This window comes from Branchiostoma lanceolatum, chromosome 1 (assembly GCF_035083965.1).
Source record: "Branchiostoma lanceolatum isolate klBraLanc5 chromosome 1, klBraLanc5.hap2, whole genome shotgun sequence".
Classification (NCBI taxonomy): domain Eukaryota; kingdom Metazoa; phylum Chordata; class Leptocardii; order Amphioxiformes; family Branchiostomatidae; genus Branchiostoma; species Branchiostoma lanceolatum.
The window spans coordinates 9,352,605-9,371,784 of NC_089722.1; the positions used below are offsets into that span (position 1 = coordinate 9,352,605).

Here is a 19,180-nt window from a genome sequence, read left to right on the forward strand (position 1 = left end):
GAAGGATAACAAAGAAATCAAGATTTATGCGTCCAATTTTTATTCGATGTACAATACATGTATACAGAAAATTATGTATTGTAGATTCTAACTTTGTTACAAATCCTTCAACTAAAAACTGCAATGTAGTTTCTTAAAACAAGAAAATTTATGGCTTAATCGATCCACTGTACCCTGCTATATATTCTTTATGCAGAATATTTTGTCATAGGTTAGTAGAATATAGGGCAAACATTTGCATGTTAGATGTCTAAAACATGTTCACCACTCAGTCCAAGTCTCTCATATCCAAATCTTGACATCCACCTTTTTAAAGATGTAGAGCTGAGTTTGAGAAGTAGTCGCATTGAGAATTCTTGACACCATCATTCCCCTTGACATCTAAGCATTTAAATTTGCCAGTAAATTGAAAACATTTTTCTGGTCAAGATGAGAAGACAAGATAAGAATGCCATTGCATTAAATGGCATATTACAATGGGCAGATGACCAGACAGCTCCAATTTATCTTTACAGTTATTGCAACAAAAATATTGGCATCCAGATCTAGTTGGGTAGATCCAGGTTTCACATACATCTTAAAGGAAACCCAAGCACTATTAGGGCCAGAAAATTGGATTTTGAAAGTCAATTTATTTAGTCATTTCGATACATTATTAGTTCAAACTACACTATCACAATGTATAGCGACGAAAATCATGGGTGGAGTTTTTGTAGGCTCGCCAAACTAAGGGGATCATCGTACGGCACGATTTTGTGTGGTTTTAGAATGCTCAAAGTATGACGTTATTATGCAAATGTGCTAAACAATGTTAGTAAATGTCACTACCATAAAGATTTTAGCATTTTTTTATTTTCATTTTTTTTCCCTAATGTTGCTTTGGTTGCCTTTTAGCCTTTGCAGTGATGCAGCATAGGTCCTTGCTCAGAACACCTGTTTCCTTAACAGGTGTACCTGTCCATTGTCACAACCCATCACCGCTACCTTCCTGTCTCCCGATAGGCCAAAAGAAGTCACATGGGTTGACGTCATGGCAAATGCCATCTTGTCTCCGCCTAGTTCTAGGCTGTGGAACACTCCATGACTGTCCAGCCCCACAAGATGCCACCCCGCCAACCGGTGTCCACCTTTCAACACTCCTGTCATGTCCCTGACTTCCAACATGGTTGTGTAGCAGCCGGTATCTCTGTACTGGAGCTCTAGTTCAGTTTGCTGATTTCCCTGCATTCGTATCACTGCGAACATGTCATCCTTTGAGGGGGTTGAGCATAATTTTTTGGTCTGTCTTCTTTCTAACATATAGATCACAGGCTTTGACCCGGAGAACAGTATGTTGTGATGTGCTGTTAGTCCATTGGGAAGCTCAATACGTTGGGAGATCTCTTGAGATTTCACTTTCCACAAGACAACAACAGGGCTGGACGGAACAAAGTCACTGTTGGCTTTCTTGGAACTGTTGAAGGAGTCAAGAGCAACTTGCATGGTCCCCAAGGTGTCGCCTCTTCTGGAAATGGCTGCAGCAGTTATCTATAAAGGGAACAGTCTTCTTTTAATTTGTTGTACATGGAACAAAGTACGCAGTGTGCTGTCACAATATGCACATAGTTCTGGCTTTTCATATCAAACAAAGCCACAGCAACAATAGCTAATACAAGGTCATTGTAGTACATTGTTACTTGGTTGACCATGTTCTCCTGTAAGTGCACACTAGCTTGTTCAAGTTAAAATCGCAATTATAGTTGTGTTGACACTACACTATTACGATGAAGCTCGGCAAGTGCCTGAAGTGTAAGTTAGTATGTTGATAACAGCTTGAGATATAATGATGAAGTGAAGTACAAAGGTGCCCCTACCTTCACATTTTCTCCATGGTCAAACTCAGTTGTAGTGAGGGTCTGTGTGTCCGGACCAGGCTCACAGCTGCCCGATCGCCAGTCCTCCAGCTCATCGGAGGACAGGATGGGGTAGAACACCACCACCCCTGGCCTGGTCTCCGTCGTGAAGCACGCCTTCACACCACGCTCACCAAACGTGACAAAGAGATGTCTCGCGTGTAAGAATGGTATTGTCCTGTATGGTATTGAAATAGCTTGTTATGTTTTGTGCTGGCCCAAAGCAATAGGCCCGGCCTATGACAGGTACTACAGGCTGGCTGCACAAATGACCCAGTACAAAAAGAAGTCATCAGCAAAAATTGTATTACTGTATAAGTGAAAAAAGGCCCAGAGAGCCTGCAGGCCTGCTATGGAGGCTACTGTCAGGTATATCATAAGATGCAACAATCCAGTAATTCTATACCCAACCAATTAGGGTTAATTTCTTCACAGGGAAACTGCATTTGAAATGGTCATTGATTTCACGTATGATTGCACGTATGGATTTCTTAATCTTGCAAGTGTGTCACAAATGAAATAATGTTAGTTGTAAAGCTAGTGCATGGTTAGATAGAGAACTTAAGAACATGCGCTGCATAGCTTTCTTCTGATCCATAGGTGCTCCAAATTTGACATATGATGTTTGATCAGTGTCTGGCTTGAGGAAATTGAGGATGAATGTGTATGATAACAGTGATACATGAACAACAATAGTTTTTCGTACCTGTGAACGCCCAGGCGTGTGCCTGAGACCAGGTGGTTCCCCCTGAGGTACCACACATCCACACCCAGGTAGCAGTAGCAGCACGCAAAGTCATCATCCAGGGAGAAACAGGCAACTTTGTGCTCCTCTGTGAAACAGTGACAGATGACAGAGAGCAGAAAAATTGATGTGACGAATAGTACAGGAAGTATGGAACGATAAGAACTCCACATACAGTACTGAGTACTACTAACAGTGTTGTGCCATTGGATTGCAAATATCAGAGTAACTTTTTATGCAGTAGAATATTTCTAATGTATTTCTGTAAATTATACACAGCAATAGTAGCATGTAAGTAGCAATGATTTAAACAATGCAAATGAAAGAGCTATATGGCTAGTGTTTCTTTTCAAACTATTTTATGATTACCCTTACATTTTCCTATGTTGGTATGCTGAAAACCTGAGGTGATAATCAGGTTTTGAGCTTTTGAGTACATTGTATAAATCAAAATGCGTATTTCTTCATACTTACTGCAGGCCTGTGGGGTGCGTAATGTTGAATTTAGCTCGGGTTCACCAGAGAACAAATCCCACAGATATGTCGTTTCCGCAGAACACGATATCGCTGAGTCACCCAGTGTGGAGAAACCACAGGAAGTCACAGATTTCTGATGACACTAGAGAGAAGATATAACGTTACAATGTGTTGCAATGTTAGATATTATCACAAGTAGCGAATTGTCATAGGTCATAAGCGCTACTCAATTATTTTCAATCACACAATTAAATGGTATGATATGATATTAGAAAATGCTTTTAGCTGATTATTTATACTAGTAGTCCACTGAGTTCTGCTGCTGCAGTGGTCTGAACACCCTGTAGATGCAATCAGTCTTCCTTCATTATTCAAAACCATACCAAAAATGCAAATTTGTATGCTTTGTGTGTTAACTGGTTAGGCAATACAAAGAAACAAATAGTTGTAGACTTACCACCATAGGCCTGTGGTTCTGAGACTGTGCTGTTGTTAATAGTGAGGGGTCCCAGACCCTGACAGTGTTGTCGTTTCCACCACTGCAGATAGGGGGAGTCTCATGAGCCCTGGCACTACCAAAGCTGCAACAGGTGACTGGCTCTGTGTGACCTTTCAACTTTGACCATCCGGAACCTTTTGACTTGAAAGACAAAACCTGTAAGAGGGGGAGTGAATGAGACAATTATGATAGTTATAGCAGAGCACATGACGCCATGCCTGTCCTTCATGCTGAAATAGCACAACATTCCTGTCCTTGGTGCTGAAGCAGCACCGACATCCTTGGCACTGAAGTGACATCACAATCCCTGGCCCTGAAAAAGCACTACCATCCCTGGTACTGAACCCACACCACCATCCCTATTCAATAAATTCATTGCCGTGTGTAAGGACTTTTATAAAGGCTGATTGGAATGAAGATAACAAAATATCAAACCATCTAAACCAAATGTTGTTGACTGGCTATTCCAATGCATGCACAGCAATACTTGAGATATTCTGTTTGGTCCTTGAAAAATAAGATAAGATGCCTGAGAGTATTTGAACCAAATATTTGTAATTCTAAGCAAGATGATGAACTGAAATTCAGCAGAACTTTGTCGGTAATTTTTATTCTAGTTTTCTTAAGTCAGATCTTTCAGTTATGCTTCTTACAATGCAGACATACCGAGAGGTCGTTCCGTTCTGGCATGGCCATGAAGTCCAGATGAGGGCTGAAGGCTGCCCAGCCCGACAGGCTGTTGGTCAGTAGTTTTCTGATCGGTTCAGCTGGAACATTTGGAAGGTGAAAGACTTTGTTACGCCATATTTGCTTTAGCATGCAGATACTAGTCTTAACATTTCTTACATGCAATTTGCAGTGAGAAGCTCAGATTCAAACGTGAACAAAATTATAATTTTACCCACATTTGCGACATTATGGATATGGCTTTCAAGAGTAAACTTACCATACTCATTAATAAGCACATGGCAATCATATTCGATCTCACGAGATAGTCGTTGATGCTACATTATTTGCAGCATCTAAGCAAGTTTAATGTCATGAACAAAATGACGCAACTCAACCTACTGGAAGGGCCTGGAACGTTCCACAGGTAGGTTCCTATCGCGAGGACTGCAGCAACTCTTCTACCATCCCGAGAGAAAGCTATGTGAGCCTGCTTGGCGTCACCGAGCTTCTTGTCTGTGTGGAGGACCTTCAGGTCCTGGAGATGAGGAATAAAAGTTGTCAGTTCGAAGTTAGAAGACGTTTTCTGATTTCTAAAAAAAGCTGTGCCCTTGCCACACGCGCATGTAATTTAATCACACTAATGCAGAAGTTATTACATCCCTATCTGACAAGCTTCCTGTACTTACTTTATCAGTGTTATAGTCCCAGAGAAAGACTTCGTTGCAAACAACGGCTAGACTAGTCGTAGTAGGAGAGAATGCAACCGCCTTTGGACGACACTGAAAAGAACAAAATATTCGTATTGAAATTGATGTAATACGAATTAAGACACAATGTGTGGTCAATACAAAGCAAAGTCTCATTGATCTGTGAACTTCATATAGAAAGCCAAATAATTATATACGTACATGACTTGCTTTCTTATAACATAGATCTTTCATGTTATAATACATAGTTATACTAGACATGACTACTTTGTAAAACTAAAGAATGGTTCATGAACACAGTACGGCACAAGAAAATTGTGTGTAATTCTTACGCGAAAATTCTTCTTCTGAGACTGTTCCCCTGTTTGCATGTTGAAGACAAGGAACTGTCCAAAGGTCACCAATCTCAACTAATGCAAGAAAAAGAAACAGGCGTAAAGATGTATATCAATCGACATTGGATCTAAATAAACTCAAGCATTTCAGGAAAATGAATAGATAAAGAATACTATTGTCATCAAGGTATATAAATGGTCGAAATGTAACAGAATGCAATAGTTTAAACCGAAACAAACACTTTCCTCAACGGCAGAGTCATTTATTTCTTGTAGTTCATGACAATCGTGTATTCTTGACATTTGTTGTAAGATAATTGTATAATTGTATTATTAAATAGCTCACCTCTTTATTAGTCTGCGGAACGTACAGGACTGTGCAGTAATCACATTGTAGTCCAAGTTTTATATTTTGCAATACTGTGCCTGTAATAATGATTATCAAAGAAAAGAGTCAGGCATTGATTAGGCAAAAAAGTGACAACTAAATGTGTCTTTGAAAATCGCAATGAGCAACACCAATTCGATCTTATTTTCTGATTCATGTTAATCATCAGTTGCACCCCCTATGTTAGAACGTCATTGCATGATTCAAACCTTCTGCATTTCCGCCAATTCCGAGACCAAATATCTTGATGCTCTTTGCCTCACATACAGCCAGCCAAAGGTTCTGCCTGTGAAAAGCCATGGCGATGGCCGTTGCCTTCACACCGAACACAAGGGCTCCAACAGCGACCTGCGGGAAGAAGTAAGTATTTTGAAAATTATACGTAACAACTGATAAGCCAACCGTACACACTCACATCATACGTCACACGAAAAGACGCTGTAGCCGCATAGTTCCCGTTTAAAACTGTATTCGAGCCCGACTAGTTACGCCTTGTGTGAGCCTTTTTCACGAATCAGACTAGGCACAGTTGTTACACTGTGATACATCAACAATGTCTGACAATACAGGTAGCTGAGCATTTTATTAGAACCGAATTTATAAACTACGAGCCATTTCCAATGGGATCCATACCTTCCAAACTTTCAGCGACCCTCCGTCAGAAGTCACAGCCAGGTAGGCGTTATCCGGGGAGAACAGACAAAGCCTGACGGCACCAGGATGTTCGAGGACCAACAGCTCCGGCCGTGGAGACTGGTTCTTGGTCCGGTCTATCCAATGCACAGCTGAACATAACATCATACAAATGGTACTTAAATCATGGTGCAAACAAAAGTAATTATAAATCAAGGGTAGATAACGTTTTCAATCGAGCATTGCCTCTGAATATTTGGAAAGTAGCGAGTAAGCTTAGTGCTACCCACAGCTTTTCTTCTATACAATTTATTGTTCATCCAGAGTTCACTGAAACTAGATCTATTTCAAAATATTCAGTGTGGTACATATCAGCAAAATGAACTAAATCTAGACTACCTTTTGTTCCCTTCAGATGTTTCCTAGCAGCAGCTACAACAGCCGACGACTTGTGCTCATTCAGGGCCTGCTGGCAAAGGACATCCTGGTTCTCGTGCAAGATCCGCGCGTTTGCCAAGATGAAGCGATGGCAGTCAGAGACCCCCGGGCATTCTTTGGCAGCCTGTGTCAGAATACATAATGCGCCAGTCATCAGCAGATAGTTTATATTACAATGGTAGATGTATCGATCGACTACAGCGCCAATGGCTACCGTATGCGACAACACGAGCTGAGACAAGACACTATATTTTCATTTGGTGAGCACAAGCGTTGGCAATGGCAGCAGATACTCACCTGTGACAGCTCTGACGTCAGTTCATACACACGACCCGTCCTGCACTTGGCCTGCATCCAAGGGATGCTGCACATCACCTGTAAGGTACCATCGAACAAAGATCAGGTTTCAACCTCTTGAAACTGACATTTTGTTGAAACAACGTAATAGGGTAACTGTAATTATAGTGTTTTATCTCATGAAAATACCGCGTTATAACAGTCTTAAAACAGAATCATCCAGATTCTATAATACTGAAATGTCAATATTTCAGTTATTCCATGTCCATTTTGAGGTAAGATGTCAGTTGATGTATAAGACTACGATTTATACCGTTTCTGCTGTTGTCCACATCTTTGCGCTGATGATATGGTGCGGTAATTCGGTCAGCTTCCGTTGGTTGTATATGGTCTCACTTCCCTCTCCTTTCCCATCAGACAGAACCAGATCCTGAGGATACACTCCACGACCCTTAAGATGCAACAGCCTGTCATCCTTGGACAGAAATGGTTTGGGCTCATATGCCCATCTGTGAATATGGTAAGATTTTCTTTGAAGTTGTTGAATACAATTTTTGCATAATCTATCATCAATAGGAAAATAATAAAGACAGTCCCTCTTTCAATGATTGTTTCATTTGTAGTTTCATAGAATTAAACTAAACATATGTACGACATCTGCATGCACTACCTTTATTTCGATGTAGATAATGGACCATTTGTACCTGCCCATGAAGTAGTCCGCCAGGTCTCTGTGGATCAGGTCCGCCATGTGGGACAGGTACATCTCTCGTGCCACCTCAGCAAACAGTCTGTGGTACCACCTGTACACCACAGCTCCCCCCACTCCATTTTCAACAAGGTAGTCACCTGGGAAAAAGGTATTTTACATGCATCATATATACGAATCTGATGACCTGAAGAACTTATGTAATACAACTATTCTCCATGATAACAACTCCGGGTGCACCTGGCATATAAGATTTCGTAATTATACTTTGCAGATATTTCAATGAAAGTCATCTGATTATCAGTGATTTCTACTTGATTGATCTCTGTTCTCCAGTTTCTAAATCCATGTGATACGACTGGTCACCTTTTTGCCAGTGATACCAGTAGGTACGATTACTGTCCATTGTCTGCACTTCTTGTGATGGAGCTTGCATCCGTTGTTTTTCAGATGATACCATCAATAAAAAAAAAAACGTTACATGAGCTCCTTATCTTACCTAGGTCGTTTCTCAACCGCGTCCATAGCAACGTGGGCAGTCTCCTGACCGGCGGCATGTGGTACTGGAACACGTCATCAAGAACGGACTCGTCACATGACAGGACATCGAGCAACTCATTGGTGGACAGCCCGGATTTGGAAGCCGTGATGTAGGACAGCGTGTGGCTGACCAGCATTTTCCCGTGAGTCTTTTCAAGCCTGGAAACACACACAAGTTTTCGAAATCATGTTTCATACGTTTAGCTCTTTATGGCAGTCGTCTTGATACGCTTAGCATATGGCAAGAATTTGCCAGGCTGTCAAATTATCTATCCATAAGCACCTCCTGTATGATACTGTCTGCCCCAAACGCGATACACCGATTGGACTTTGTATGGCACAAAGACCTGTAATGAAAGTACAGTCACTGAATGTGAAAAGGGGTTGCAATTTTGAGACGCTATTTTGCTACTCACTGTCTGAAAAACTGCTTGATGAGCGTGGTGGTCGATGGGGCCAGGACACATTGGTCTAACGGAGTGTATGACTTCCACTTGGACGCCATGTCACTAGCGATGCGGACATACAGCGGCGTCAGCTGGCCCTTCTGATGGGACGTCAGCAACTTCTCCTGCTGATCAGGCGTTAGGGCTCTGCAATAGAGGTCACAAATCATGTAAGGATGGTTTCTACTGCGACATGCATGATATTAAAACTTGGTAATAGCTTCTGCTGTGGGATGGTGTTTCTACTAGTGAGTAGATAGGTATTGCTAGAGCCTTGATGTATTTGATTGACCATTGCCTTCAAAGATAGGATGTGGTGGGTGATCTGAAAAAAACTTCTTACCTTCCCAGTCGTGCCAGCCGTGATGTTACCATGTCTTTTGACTGAATAGAATCCAGTGGTAAAACCTGTACAACAAGGAACAGCGCACATGACATTCGTGGAATATTACAGCTTATATCTCTAACATACATTATGCCAGGAAATACCATGTTGATGCAACTTAAAGGAAAACGATCATTTTTCTGTTTCCTACCTGTAAGAAGCTGTCATCTCCGAAGCCCATGCTCTTGAGGATACAGAGGGTCTCTCCCCGCGTTAGGGTGCTGAGCACCACGTGAACGTTAGGGGGCAGAGATGTCGGCAGCCATGTCAGGTCGTCACCTTCGTCTCCTCCCTCCTCCAACTGGTCCAGGGAATCTATGAACAGTACTGGACAAGAGAGTAGGGTATTAATTAGGCTTAAGTAGACTATGATTCATGCTGATTATTGTAAGGAAGTTTGCTTCATCTTCTATGACACTCCATTCTTTTGATTTATAACAAATCAGTTTATCTACTTTGATGCATTTTGTTTTGGCCTGATGTTCCTAACTACAGACCTCGACAGCGCAGAATAATGCCTGGTCGGAATGGCTCGTGCCAGAAGAAAAGGTCGGATGTAGCTACACGTTCAATTGAAAAGGTTAGAATATCCATAAACTGTCGTACCTAAGGGTTTCTGCTCAGTGGCCTTGTAGAGAAGTTCTAAGAACCTTGCCGACAGACCCCTGTAGTCTGGTGGTAAAGGCTTCCGAGTGTTGTAACACAGACTGAGCTGCAAGACAAAAACATCGAATGTAATATTTACGTCACAATCACACTAACATTTAGAAGGTGAAAAAAACACTGTACAGCATCCTTTAGAAGGTGAAAAAACACTGTACGGCATCCTCAACAAATAATAGATCAACATTGATAATTGACTTCTATCTAGACCGTTGTGAGCATACCTGGCTACAGATACTCTGTAAAAGCTTCTTGGCATTGGACGATGATGGAGAAGTTCCCGTGAACCGTATAACGTGAATTGGTCTGTAAAAGGATAAAGTCAGATGTTGACAGTTACAAGGGTTATAGGATCCTTGCATGTATTAATATGACATGGCAACTGTGCAAAGAAGCAGAAAAGCATCTGAGCAAACATTTCTATGAATTGCTATGAAAATAGGACAAAGTATGAACATACAAAATGATGTTGAGATGGCATATATAGTGCGTTGAACACCTCTATCACAAATCATATTGAAACTTAATATTAATCAAATATCTGTAGCACAGCACTCACCGTCCAACAGTCACGCTATCGTTCTTTTTAAGTGACAAGCTGAAGGCCTTGGACAGAAGAGAAGTCTTTCCAGAACCACCCATACCGTGAACAATCATAGGCTGGAACCATCAAAGCATGAAAATGAGATCTACACCAATGTCGTAGTTGACATGTGCAGTAGAACATCACATTGACAATGTAGACTTCACAACCTTCTACAATAGCCATGATTTATCTAAAATTCTATAACAAAAATTGCACTGCTATGGAATCTATATGTAATGGATTCTAAGACTACAGTCTAAAGTGAAATGTACAACTTACCGTTCTAGGGTTCGCCTCGGACAAATACTCGCGCATCTGAAAGTGATAATGTTATGTTATTACACGAGTCATGTTGGATGTTGTCCTTCATAGTTTTGTAGGCTGATGCAATCTTAATTGTTTTAGTATAAGCATCTTGTGAGAGAAAACTATAGTAGCTACAATAGAATTATCCCTAAATTACCTGATGATGAAACAAAAACAATATCAATCATTGTTAGAAAATTGTAATTGAATCATGTCTGTTCACAAAATTAGTGTAATTGAAATATGATAGTATGTAAAGCAACTTGAAGAGGAAGTGCACCTTGCTGAGATAGTCTTCCCTGCCCACAAACGTCTGTAGTCTCTGTCGACACATCTCTGCGTGATGCACCAGCTCGTCATACAACGGGCTTTCCGTGGAGTGTCCTTTTACAACCCCTGTAAAATACAAAATACCGTACATCATGAAATTGCGAACATTGCTGCCAATGTTGATATATATCATTGGAGATATGTTATGAAGTATTCAAACAGAGAGTTTGGAAAGCACTATACTAAAGATCTACGTGTTAAGTCTTCAGCACAGACCCAACTGTGTAAAAGTATTGTCAAATTGATTTGCAATAAAAAGGTCCAAAAATCCATAAACTGTCGTACCTAAAGGTTCCTATGATGTTCAGTTAATGGTATGTATAGCCCACCTTTCACAATGGAGGAGATCAGTTGTCTGCAGAACTCATCACAAAACTGCCGCACGTTCCGGACGTTATTGAGCGCGGACAGTCCGGCATCTGGCTCCCACGTCATGTGGTAGCTGGTATGACAAGGTTACATGTACAGGCAATATATGTCAGCTAAAAAAAGTAATGCACACAAAATAGATGTTTCATGGTCAATGAAATTGATTCACATGACGTGTAACCAGGCCATAACTCTTAGTTGATTATCATGCTAGACAGCACGTCGACAGAACGTAAGCGTCTACGGTCGTGTTCGCATATTTAAGGTTAACATCTCGTATATTTATTAGGTTCATATAGTTGTGTCTAAAGACATATCTTAGGCAGCGGCCGTTACTTTCACTGATGCAACGTTGACCAAAGAGAACATAAAACGCTTGGCAGCTATAATAGGTTTAAATAGCAGGCTGATTATACGTTCTGCCGACGTGCTGTGCTAGAAGAACGTTAACTGTCCAGCAAGGATTCTTATTAGCTTAGTACTATAGTGCTGTATCAGTACCTTAACATGGCTTTGTCTCCCATCCTTTCCTTGACACGTTCTCTGAGCGTGGTGAGTTTCTGCTGGGATTCATTGTCAACGTTTCCCTCAGAACACACGTCGGTGTAAAATCTGGGAACGTACATAAACCAATTGTTAAGTGGCATATTTACAAAACAAATCATAGAAAGATGTTTCTGTGACATATTTCTCAAAAAACACCAGCATTTTCCATAAATGAATAAAGCCCAATGAGTTGATGTCGATCGTTGTAAGGGAATATTGTTGACCTTGCATTCTGATCTGCCGTATTGAAGCCATCGATTGTCCGGCTGAAGAAGAAACATCTCTCATCCAGACGACCATCTGACTCTCCAAGATCAAGAGCTTTTAGAACTTCACCTAAGATAGAAAAGGGAACATCGTTAGTAGTAGTAAATGGTTCAAGAAGTCATGATTTCCTAGAGGGTCTGTTATTGGTCGACGTTGTATAGAGGTTCACCAAATCACGGCAGAAATCGGTACATAATCACTATCAGAAAAGCCTGATATACGGTATTTACAACTTGTAATAATCATATTACAGAGCCATGATCTAGGTTCGTACATGAGTCATATCATCTCTCACCTTCTGTTACTGAGTTATGATATTTGTCGATGTCGTCTTCCTCCAGACCCGCTAACCTTGCCGCACCCCGCATGGCAACCTGCATGGCACCGTACTCCTGTGCCCAGGACCTTCCGTCAGACTTACTACCGGTCACGTACCCAGGGTAATGGGTGGAGATTGGTTGTAGGAGGTAGACCGGGTCTGTAAGGTGCAGACAATGGTATGTTCAACAAGATTGGCAATGAAAAAAGACATTACCATGACATTGTGTGGTTGTTTTCTTTTCTATTGAACCCTGCTTAAGGCACTGATATTTGGTGCTGTTCCTACGGGGTTTCCAACGAAAAGAGCTGATGGGTACCTGTTCTGTTGGAGAAATATTGGACACATACACACACACTACATTGCGGCCTACATTGCGGCCTACATTGCGGCCTACATTGCGGCCTACATTGCGGCCTACATTGCGGCCTACATTGCGGCCTACATTGCGGCCTACATTGCGGCCTACATTGCGGCCTACATTGCGGCCTACATTGCGGCCTACATTGCGGCCTACATTGCGGCCTACATTGCGGCCTACATTGCGGCCTACATTGCGGCCTACATTGCGGCCTACATTGCGGCCTACATTGCGGCCTACATTGCGGCCTACATTGCGGCCTACATTGCGGCCTACATTGCGGCCTACCCGGCTCTCACGTTGTTTGTCTCATTTTCAAGTTGTTATCATTATCATGGTATACAGCAAAGCTACAAAGTACGTTTATTGCATCTCATACCTTGTTGTGCAATTAAAACAATTCTTTTCATTATGTATTTCACAATAGCCTCCTTAATGCCTTGTCACGCCTATGCGTATATGCAAGTGCGTATGAGTTGCGCATAAACATTTTTTGTGTTTATGTAAAGTTTGCAGGGAAGAAGTTGTTTTCTACTTTGACCCACCGTTGTGCAGCCTAGTTATCGAAACAAAGAAATGACTTCTTCGGCTGCAAACTTAAGCCTTAAACAAAAACTTGTTAACAGGCGACTCATGCGGTCTTGCATATACGTACAAGTGTGACAGGGCCCTTACCCAGCGCGTTTCTGTCCAACTCGAACCATTTCTTCAGCAGATGCGAGGCGAACTCGTTGGTCTGCTGGATGTGCTCCTTCAGCTTGTTGAACGTCATCCACGGGATCTCCGGCGGGAACGGGCGCCAGCCGTACTTGTGGCTCAGGATTCCCACAAAGAACGGGCCGATGGACGTTTCTCTGTGGCAAGACATGGATTTTGCAAGCATTTATTGTACCACAATTCAAATTGTTGACTCATAGATGATATGGAGCTGTTTTCTAATTCGTATTCATTTGCAAAAGTGGAGGAGGATCATTGTCATGTATGCAGTTCCCAATTATCTATTTATCTGTAGCTAGACATTTGAATCCTTCTGATAGATTTAGTTGTGCATATGGAACAGAAACCTTGATCTCAACATTCAGACTGTTCACGCATACTAAATCTTTTCTGACCTGCATCTCAGAATCTCCTGTAGGCAGATTCTCACAGTCTGGTGCTCATCTGTGGCCTCGTCCCGAACCCCCCATCTCAGGTCAACCTCGTTAAAGTTACAGCCAATCCGGCGACAGTACTCCCGCAGGAAAGGGTACACGTCCTCCATCAGAAGGTTTCTCTCTACCTTGGTGTCCGTGAACGTCGAACTGATGAAGACCCACACCTGTAAGATAGGGAAACGCTTCTACTCACGCTAGAGATAAATAGCCTAAAATCCAGCCGTATTAGCTACTAGTACTCTCCGCTGCCGGCTGATCTTTATGCCTCGTATACATGTTGTGAAACAGTACAAGGCTTGATATCAGACAAACAAATGTCTGTAAAACGCAAACTCCCGCTGTCCGGAACTTTTATGGCACCTGTCCGAGGTGCTGACCGGTTACGGGCGGCCGCTATAAGCTCGATTCAATCAGGTGAACAGGTTTTTAGATTGAATAGAGACGTAATTTCTGACTTCTGTCACCTTTATTCAATGAATGGTGGTGCGAAGTTTGGTTGGAGAACGAGCTTGCAAAGACTATCTAGCTACAACTTCAAGTTTTGAGAAGTTGGCATAGCTCACGTTCAGAAAGGCAAAGGTCTTTTTGCTGCCGATAGATAGCTAGATCCCAAACCGTATTTTAGACAAACTACAAGACGTTACCTCTTTCGTGCTGTTAGGCGGTGGTTCATCTGGGATTTTGCCTTCCAACAGGGCCTGGAACTCCTGTAAGAACCTCCTGTTGTTGGACTGTTTCCCCTTCAGCTCCTCCTGCAGGTTGTTCGCGGCGTTGGCGAGTAGAGTCTTCCATGGCTCCCGGTCCCGCCGGGGCTGCTGCCACACTCCCTGGGCGTACCTGCGTTTAACGGGAGTTCAATGGATTCATCAATTATTTATCCGTTATTTTACTATAACAAATAAATGCACCATATCGCGACAAAGGGCCCTGGGGTGAACACCAACCAATGTAACATGCAGTCAAAACTGCCCAAGAAGACCACTCAAGGGACCGCGATAAAATCTAGTCTGTGTGGACAGGTGGTCACCATAGACAGTGGTAATGTTTGTGTCAATTGGAAAAATTATCTCAGGGACCACCAAAAAGTGGTTCATGTTGGCCTGGGGGTCCTTTTGTACAGGTTTTATTGTGTATGCAGAAATCCACCGGTTACTCAATTTTCCTTTCTCAAGTGGTCAGTTTTATCTCGCTTCTAAAAAAAATGCAACTAAAAATAAAGGGATTAATTTTATATATTGACTAATCACATACCATCGAACACGTATATATGCAATGGTTTCTTTTTCTTACAACAGCATGGAGATTTTATTGTGGGTCACTTAGGATGCAATGACAACAATGTGACAAACGTGAAGAAAATATTACGCACCGTTCCGGGATAGTTTTACTGACGCTGTGCAGAGACAGTTTGGTGCGGATGTTGCTCCACACGGACGGGCTCCTGCTGCCACCAGTGTGGCTCACAGGACCACTCACAGACGCGCCGTTTCCCATGGTCGTTCTTTACGGGTTCATCATACAATATCTCTATTCGCCATTTCCGCTTAAAAGAGAAGAAAGTGAACTTGTTATTGACAAAGATAGTATTAGCATATGTACTTCATGTTTCAAATACATCTTCCATTTTTACTTTCATACTATGAAGATTACGTTGGTCTATATTAGTATGGTCTTCTTCATACACTAGCTAGTTTGCCTGTACATCGGAGTAAGGTGTGCGGTCGTTTTAGTTGATAATGTCAATGTTCATTATGACATTTGACGCGTGAAACTGTGTACTAGGATACGCGTTACACAGCGTACAGAGAAAAGGGAATTGTTATCTACATGTAACGTTACCATATATCGAAGGATTAAAGCATCAAAGAATTTTGAGAAGAACTGCAATTCAATTAAGTAAATTAAAGTACTTTATTTAAGTAACATACACCAATACAATACATCATAATATCGAACATTGTAGATTAATTGATCAAAACAACGGTACTTTTAAGGGCCCCAAAACCTATTGATAAAGGCAGAAAGTATACAAAATATCTGGGATGCGAATGAAGCAGTGAAATTAGGGATTCCGAAATGCTTGGTTTGAAACATAGCATCTGATGAAAAACATACGTGATTTCAAACTACAAAGACATGATCGCCAGTTTGTTTTCATCTTTGTTTTGCAGGTGAACTGAACTTAAGACACTTAAACCCCGCGCTTCTCTGTGCGATGTGCGGCATGCATACTGAGCGTGTGAACAGTAATAAGGTAAAGATAAAGAATGGAGGTCAGCTTTGGAGCAGGGGTAACCAATAATGAAGAGATTAGGCAAGAGAATGGACAGATACAGTCAACAAATCAAAACAAAGGAAAACAAAACAAATAGGAAGACTAAACACAAGTTCTGTACAATAGTCGTTCTCTCGACTGGCTTTCTGTGTGTTCTAACAATATGTGAAGGTGCACCGGTAGCGTTAAAGTTTTAGGACGTTTTGTTTTGATCGTATGGTATACATGTAGGTATATATTGTACCGGTATACCATACGTTACGATTCAAGCTGTTAAGTTCACTGTGTGTAAAGATTTTAGAAAGCGTATTCAGGGAGGATATCTTATTCCTATAGCCCAGGGACAGAAACTTCCCAGGGATCATTAATGTTATGAATTCACACTGCACAATAACATGGCACTAATGTTGAAACAAATGAACCGCAGTGCACGTTGTATTTGTTGTGGTGGACGCTGATTTGTCCAATTTTACTCCATAACCTGACAGTTTTTATCGGATGGCCAAATTTGTTTATCTTCAAACTGCATTTGATCAGTAGGAAATGGGGTGTTTTATTTTCTATTACAGTTCCCTAGCAATATCACAACAACATTGTCAACAGACAACCATGTCAACCTATATAGCTAATTACTATAAAAGTTCCTGACAAAGTAATTCTATAAATCAAGCATCTGTTTTGGTCACCCCTTTCCATTACATAAATCTTTCAACTGTAAAATTTCAAGCCGTCCCTCTCCTTATGTAGCAGCAGACCATCGGGACCATCTTCTTGTAAACGATAGGACGACTTAAACTGCTCCAGCGTGTTTGTTTCACTTTCCGTTTATCCTGCTATTGTTAATGCTAAAGCATGGCAACCAGCACGTGAAATAGTCTTTAAGCAGGTTTTTCAGGTCGGTAAACATTACTCAAAGAAACGCAAGGTTATTTTTGTCTGAAGATTTGGCACCAAGTCAGAATGTTAATTCTGTTTTAGGTTTGAAAGAGTAGTTTGTGTTGAGTGTGTGTCTAACGTTGGCTCCTTTGCAGCCCTTCTGGGCTGGCGTTAATTGTGTTTTTTTTGGAGCGCTTGATTTTCAATATATCGGGCCAAGTTCTTTTGCTGGAGTAATTGCAATTGCCGCCCGCAGAAGCAAATACAACTTTTCCAGCAGGAATCTGGCCCCGACATGTTGAAAATCGCGAATCAGCACTCTCCCCAAAAATAAACGCCTGTGCCGCCCATGAGGCCTGTAAAGGAGGCTATATCTAACACTACTAGTGTACCTATAGGCGCTGTGCCAAACCACCATAGTAACAAAGCAAGCGCATATTTTCGGGGACATCTCCAATCCCCGCATCCAGAACGTCCGAGAGGTCAGTTTGAAAGTAGAGCAAGGTGCCTGCCTGGTGTGTACAGATCGGAAACCAACAGAGCTTTTGCCCTCAGGATCCTGAATATACCTTTGCCTTTTTCAGGATATTTACTCCAAGTGACAAGCTCATTACTCGCGATACATCCCGATTTCTGCGCTATGTATTATGGCCGAATAAGTCCATAGAGAAAAATAATACTATTTCTCAATATGGGGTAATGCAAACAATACCATTCAGCCAAGACCAGAATTGGACCTTGGGCGTTGACCTGTCACTAATATCGATTTTCAAACCTATTTGCTATCTACTACAGATTGTCTATCAAAACGGCCGCCATGAAACTTGTCCGAATTGTCATTTCAACACCAATGATAAGGTTGGTTCGGCATTAGCAGGCGCTAGGTAAGAGGTATATCTTATATGAGCGTTTGGTTTTTAAGAGTGAATTTATGGCTTGAACATTGCAAATTCCAAACTACGATAGTACGAACATCAAAGTAAAATATCACGAATAGGACTTTGTTCGAAAGTGGGGTCTACAAATAGTTGACTTATGTAAACAGTTTAACTGACCAAGTAACTGTCGAAGGTACGTTGTAGGAAAATATCACAGCGGTCTGTAGGACATGGCTGTATGTCATGTCTGCCCACGTTGTTTGAATTGCCCTAATTTTACACACAACACGCTGCTACTGAGGTGTGTTTGGCCACCTGTCACTAATGTTGGCAAACTGTAGGCAACGTTATACAATACACAGAACCCATATTCATCCAATACAGTATACCAAAGGCTTTCTACGTGTATGTGATTGCTTGTACGGTTCTTAAACAAATAAACATTCTAAATAAACTTCATTTCCTCTCTGTTCAATGGGTTCATAGGTCGAAACGAGAGACAACGCAGATTTTATAGCATCCTGTCTTGTTGTTGGAAAACATTGTAATCTAAACCTACCTGTATAGCACGTGGAACCTGTCATAAACTGTCAATTCTCACACAGACTTAGACGTAAAAGGGGTTGTACATGTACGATCACATGTGGACTGATACGACACCCCAATGGCAAGCACACTGAATTATGTATGTTTACGTATACAGGTGACCTAATTTCATGAAAACATAGTCTCACCTGCACAAATTGCTGCCCAACCTGCGGTTTTCTAACAGGAAAACGTCAAACGTCAAGTTGTCGAACGTCTAGAGTAGTTCAACGACCCACAGCAGGTAGGGGGTGTCTTCGTGACCTCAGACCTGTTAGGTTGACCTTTGGGCTGACGTCACATGTTTAGGCTTTGTCGCCCAGGCAACGGGCTTGGCGGACAGGGAATTAGCGAAATGGTGACGACTCAGTATACACCTGTTGAACAAGTGACTGACTTTCGAGTAAGGCCTAGAAGAAACGAACTGATTTTGAAATCAGTTTTGTGAATGACTCAGCAGAACTCGGAGAGGTTGTGTATGTATGAAGGAGTGAAAGTAAAGTAA

General features: G+C 41.7%; 1 protein-coding gene across 2 annotated transcripts; it reads right to left on the minus strand.

Annotated features, from left to right (window-relative positions):
* Positions 1-23: 23 nt before the first annotated feature.
* Positions 24-18,967, minus strand: LOC136432449 (telomerase protein component 1-like). 2 transcript variants are annotated; one of them, XM_066423751.1, is made up of 34 exons: positions 18,825-18,966; positions 15,431-15,604; positions 14,706-14,898; positions 14,020-14,225; positions 13,583-13,761; positions 12,523-12,705; positions 12,185-12,296; positions 11,916-12,026; positions 11,375-11,487; positions 10,996-11,111; positions 10,689-10,724; positions 10,383-10,483; positions 10,048-10,129; positions 9,767-9,872; positions 9,312-9,487; positions 9,119-9,183; positions 8,746-8,922; positions 8,289-8,488; positions 7,785-7,929; positions 7,394-7,589; positions 7,081-7,158; positions 6,745-6,907; positions 6,346-6,497; positions 5,922-6,060; positions 5,671-5,750; positions 5,322-5,399; positions 4,969-5,061; positions 4,682-4,817; positions 4,280-4,380; positions 3,572-3,769; positions 3,112-3,256; positions 2,599-2,725; positions 1,854-2,070; positions 24-1,527 (listed from the first exon to the last, which is right to left on the minus strand). In XM_066423751.1, exons 2-34 carry the CDS (start codon positions 15,553-15,555, stop codon positions 925-927), a joined length of 4,932 nt encoding a protein of 1,643 aa, XP_066279848.1. In that variant the 5' UTR covers positions 15,556-15,604; positions 18,825-18,966; the 3' UTR covers positions 24-924. The 2 variants fall into 2 exon arrangements, with proteins under 2 accessions (XP_066279848.1, XP_066279856.1); XM_066423759.1 differs by lacking the exon at positions 5,322-5,399 and having other exon boundaries at positions 18,825-18,967.
* Positions 18,968-19,180: the final 213 nt, after the last annotated feature.

Excerpts from the sequence above, each read along its gene's own strand:
- LOC136432449 (XM_066423751.1), bottom strand. The coding sequence starts at position 15,555 with ATGGGAAACGGCGCGTCTGTGAGTGGTCCTGTGAGCCACACTGGTGGC. Across the intron at positions 6,498-6,744 it reads ACATCTGAAGGGAACAAAAG|CTGTGCATTGGATAGACCGG; the intron begins GTAGTCTAGATT and ends TGTTATGTTCAG. Across the intron at positions 6,061-6,345 it reads GGTCGCTGAAAGTTTGGAAG|GTCGCTGTTGGAGCCCTTGT; the intron begins GTATGGATCCCA and ends TTCTTCCCGCAG.